The sequence below is a fragment of the Condylura cristata genome, unplaced genomic scaffold, assembly GCF_000260355.1.
Source record: "Condylura cristata isolate star-nosed mole 26May11 unplaced genomic scaffold, ConCri1.0 scaffold00021, whole genome shotgun sequence".
NCBI lineage: Eukaryota > Metazoa > Chordata > Mammalia > Eulipotyphla > Talpidae > Condylura > Condylura cristata.
In genome coordinates this window covers 39,170,721-39,176,118 of record NW_004567122.1, presented here as the reverse complement: position 1 = coordinate 39,176,118, position 5,398 = coordinate 39,170,721, and the positions used below count along the sequence as shown (strand labels likewise).

The following is a 5,398-nucleotide window of genomic DNA, read 5'->3' as shown; positions in this document are numbered from 1 at the left end:
AATCTTCTCCCCTACAGCTCATGCCTCTGGTCTGTATCCCAATTTCATATGCATATATAAGTAAATCTTTTTTAAAACAGCAATTGTTACTTTATTCCGATGAAAATTTTTCAGAGGATAAAATGAAAAGTAATCTCTAAAACAGAAAATAATTATTTTACAACATTCATTAGCCAAGTCTTAATAAAGTGACAATAGTGTAGGCATGCTAATATTGAAAATTCAGTGTTTATCATATAAGATTAAATGCCATTCAGTTAAATTAGGATAAACTTGGAATGAATCTTTACCATTTCCCTGTAAAAACTCTTCTAAGTAACACTTTCCTTACAGCTTCCTTTACTTGTTTGTTTCTAAGACTATAGATGACAGGATTCAAAAGTGGAGGAACTATGGTATAAAGCACAGAAGGAATAATATCCTGAATGGTTTCAGAGGTGGCAGAAGGCTTTAAATATACATAAGATATAGAGGTAAGAAAAACAGAAACCACAATGATATGAGGAATACAGGTAGAAAAGGCCTTTCCTCTCTCTCTTTTTGAAAACTTGAACACAGTAGAAAATATGCGACTATATGATACAGCGATGAAAATAAAACAGCCTCCACAAACTACAATTGCTGAGATAAGAATCAAAATCTGATTGCTGGTGGTGTCAGAGCATGATAACAGTAGCAGAGAGGGTATGTCACAGAAGAACTGATTGACAGCATTGGACTGACAGAAGGACAGCCGGAATGTGTTGCCAGTGTGCACACCTGAATAGACCAGACCACTGAACAAGGAGAGGACTGTCATCCGGACACAGAATTGGTGGCTCATGATAACTGGGTAGTGTAGGGGCTGGCAGATGGCCACATAGCGGTCATGGGCCATGATGGTGAGAAACATAATCTCCACAATGGCAAAGTAAATGACCAAGAATACTTGAGTTGCACACCCCATTACAGAAATAGCCCTGTAGTTGCTGAGAGAGGTGATACAGGCATTGGGGACAGTGACAGATATGTAGCAAATGTCCAACATGGACAAATTTCTGAGGAAGAAGTACATGGGTGTGTGAAGGTTCTTGTCCAGTGTGGTGGCAACAATGATGAGTAGATTCCCTAAAAGTGTGATCAAGTACATGAGTAGAAACAGCACGGAGTTCAGTAACCGTAGTTTCCATTCAACACCAAAGCTTTCCAGGAGAAACTCAGTCACCATGGTGTAATTGGTCATTTTCCTAAAATACTGCTTGACTGGTAAAGCAAAAGGGCTGAAAAAGAAAATGTAAAAATCATTAATAAATTACACACTTCAAACTGACACAATTTCTTCTTTGTGATTATAAAATGTGCACTAGCCTTTTGACTTATGTGACTATTCTTTCTCATATGTCACAGGGATAAAGAGAGGGCTCACCTAATTATTTTTCATGTATATGGGTAGAAATATTGCTGAATTTCAAAATATCCAACTTAAGAAATGTGAAGTTTCACAGACGCTGTTTTGAATTACTTAACAAATGTAAATTTTCTGCAATAGAATAAAATGTCAAATACAATTAAGACTTCACAAGAATTGAATAACATATTTGTTCTAGATGTGAAATACAACAGAGGTGTAACTCAAGGATCTTCAAAATATGACGGGTAATATAAACGGTCATATCTTGCTTAGCTATATATATATAGTTGTTGTTGTTGTTAAATAACTGAAGAAATTGTGTTTTAGTTTCCCACACATTTGTAACACTCAACATTGTGATGAATTCCAAGTGTAGGATTAGTAAATTCTTATTGTGCATACTTACTTCAAAGATTTTTATACAGAGCTATCTATTTCATTTTAAGAAAATGATTACAGCAATAATTTGGAGGAATGTTAAATTGATTTCCCTGTGAAAAGTAAATGTTCTAATGATTTAAGCTTTTATGAAGAAGAGATTTGTTATTATATGAGAAAAAATAATATTTTTTATTATGAATGTGTTTATTATAAATGTGTTCTAGGTATGCCTGAACAACCTAGAGTGATAGCATTGCACTTATTTTATTGTACAATAATGATTAGTGACAATTTTCTTTTATATATTTAAGTATTGGTCCCCATGTTTGCATTCATTTTCTTAGTAGTTACTTTGCTATAAACTTAATTTAATTTTTATAATAGCTCACAATTTTCCATGAGTAATAATAACCTGAAAATTTTGCATATGTAAGCATAACCAATTGTTATACTTTCCCTAATTCTTCCTAACAAATTATCTTCTAAGAAATGGTATATTTACATTTATTTGATATGCTTTAATAGATAGAAATATCCATACAGTGATACTATTTAATCACTATTTCCATGAATAACTTAAAATACAAATGCATCAAAAAGTAATTAAAATCTTATATGTCAAGTATGTTTATTATAAGCTTTGGTACAAGCTAAGGCTATCATCTTCTCCAAACTTCTATTTAATGATTCGTATGTGTGAAATCACTGGCCCCAGAGCACCTCTATTTAATGAATGCATTATATTTTCCAGTAACTTATTATAATTTCTGTAAATCCTCCTTCCATGATGATGTTTGCATTAAATAATCTGATTATAGTGCCATATCACAATGTTTAAAACATCAAAGTGTAATGTGTGCAATTAGATATATACACATTTGTCATACAATAAATTTGGAGGATAAAGAATCTTCCTAAATGGATTCACTGTATTTATATTTTCTCTAATACATTCTCCTATTCCCCATAATGTTTCACTCACTGATTTTATTTACATAATGTTCTAACTTAATGCTCTTATTCTGGGCCTCCCTGGTCCTGCAAGGGGTGAAGTCCAACACTATGAATCTATGGGCATCCACTCAGCACAGGACTCATCCCTGGCTAGGAAGCTGACCCACAAATGACAGCAGAGCTTTCCTGCCTCCCCTCATCAATGTATTTCCTTATATCTGCCTGTTTCTCTCCCCACTCTGTCTGGTGAATCCTCTCAACCCTCCCCCACCTCTAGCTTACATACCATCTCTTGTATGAATAAATGAATAAAATAAATCTTTAACACCACTCTCTCTCTTTTTTTTTTACTATTTTCATTGCATTCATTTAAAAAATATACTATCTCTAAGTCCTAATAAATGTTGGCATTATTGATTGTACACATCTAAATGATTTTGCCAATTAAAAACTTAAAAGTCTGAAATATTTCCTTTCAACATAAATTCCTAGCCAAACATTTTTGCCTCCATAGCTCACCTTTACTGCAATTTCTGCAGGAAAACCATTTTCTAATTTGATTTTCTAGAATATAGAACTTCATGTGTCCACAAAGATTTTATTAGCGAACAGCCTGGGATGTATATATCTTGCTTTTCACAATGTAGGTACAAAGTTCAAGTTATTTTTTCAATATGTCTATGCGTTATTTTTTTTATACTATTTTCCTATTTCCCAATACAAAACAGAGGTTCTTACTAAGTGAACTTATTCTCAGAATGAATCTATAAATTTTATTCTTTAATGACATGGTTCCTTTTTCACATTTATGCATATCATATTTTCATTTTTCATTGTACTCTACCAGTTAATATGCAGGTTTTGCTCTGAAATCTTCTTGATAATGTCAAACATATTATTCTCATTGTATTTTTGTTTAAAACACAAAACTATTACATTAACTAATTTGCTGTGTGTTTATAACCCTCAGATATGTGTAAACTCCTTGTTTTTAGTCCACATATTATTTGTTTTTCTTTTAGCTACAAATAAATTACTGTGTGCATGCTAGTTAATAAAAGATCATATTAATAAAGTTGTTTTATAATTCATATTCTAGTTTTTAATATTTTTTTTTTTCATAGAAGAGCTGTATATGCCAGAAGTGAGGGGGTGAGAGGATTCACCAGAGACAGAGCGAGACAGAGCAGGCATATCTACTGAAATACATTGCTGAGGAGAGAAATAAATAAGGGAGCAGAGGACTACTATGCCAAGTGGGGTGCTTCCTTCCAGTGTGGAACAAAGGCTGACACTGTGGCCTTGGTTATGGTACCTCTAAGACTTAACTCCTAGAACACCAGGGAAGCACACAATTCATGTTCTTTATTCTCTTATATAGAAATAGTGGCATCATGAGTGGCATCATAATCATATTATGTACATTATATAATCACACGTATGCCTACTATAGAATCACATGTATGGTCATATATGTGTACAAACATATATATGTGATTTCTATCTCTATATGTACCTCTGAAATAAAAACACTTATACTAACTTCATGATAAGGTGAGGTCTTAAATACTTAAAACTATTGATTTCACACAGTCAAAATTTAATTGGGAGTTTCATAAAAGTAAAAAGTAATGTTATGGCAATTCCGGTGAAGAAAAAATATACAACTATATGTGATACATTCAGGAGCAAAATGGATCATAAGAAAAATCAATGTTGGAGAATCTGCTGTACTGGCAACCTTCCCTAAAATCTTAAATGAAATAATAAGATGTGCTTAAAACATTAAAACCAGCATAGTGCTGGGGCAGACAATCTCACTTTAAACTGAGGCATCTTCTGGGAATTTCTCTCCAACATATTTAAGTGTATTATCCTCCAATAACTTGAATTAAGTAAATGTGTTTATTGTATTATTTCATTTAATGATTGCCTATGTTTATTTTTCTGTTTGTTATATAAAATTATGTTTAATTTTTTTTTTTTCATTTCAGTTAGTTGTCTTAAAGGGTAATTTTGGATTATGGAGCTTCAAGTAGAAATGAAATGCAAAACCTAATGAAAAATACTTTTGACAATATAACTAAAGTTTGTAACTTCAGACACTCACTCAAACAATTAAAAAAAAGATTGTTTTAGTGCATAAATATCTTAAAAACATATTATTTATATATTTTGAATATTTTGATATTAATAATTTAGTGACACATAACTAAGATTAAATATGATATAATTTATATTAAAAGCTTATTGAAATGTTTTTATTGATAATGTCTATTGAAAATATTATAGAGAACATACATTAAAACAAAGGTTTAGCATGAATGAAAGTTAGTGTGATAGTTATAAGAAGGAATGAGTATATTTCTCCATATCGGAAATATGAAAAAAGATTTCTCAAACTGATTTTGTCTGTAAGAGAAATAAACAAAAATGAGTAAATTACACTTTTAATGAATGTTCTTTTAAACTTTTTAAGTAAGAAACTATGCAATAGATGTTTATAATAATTTTTAAAAGATCATCTTATGTTACAGATTACAAATAAGTACTTCTAACATATGCTTAATCTTATTTTAAAAAGATTTATTTATAGGTCTTTGAGAAGTAATGAAATAAATTTATTACTGCCTAGAAATCAAAATGTTATTAAAAATAGTTCACAATTATTTT

At 31.1% G+C, this 5,398-nt stretch overlaps 1 protein-coding gene across 1 annotated transcript; it reads right to left on the bottom strand.

Annotated features, from left to right (window-relative positions):
- Window positions 1–286: 286 nt before the first annotated feature.
- On the bottom strand, window positions 287–1,222 carry LOC101618929 (olfactory receptor 14C36-like). The gene has a single exon (XM_004686589.1). The coding sequence runs from the start codon at window positions 1,220–1,222 to the stop codon at window positions 287–289; it is 936 nt and encodes a 311-aa protein (XP_004686646.1).
- Window positions 1,223–5,398: the final 4,176 nt, after the last annotated feature.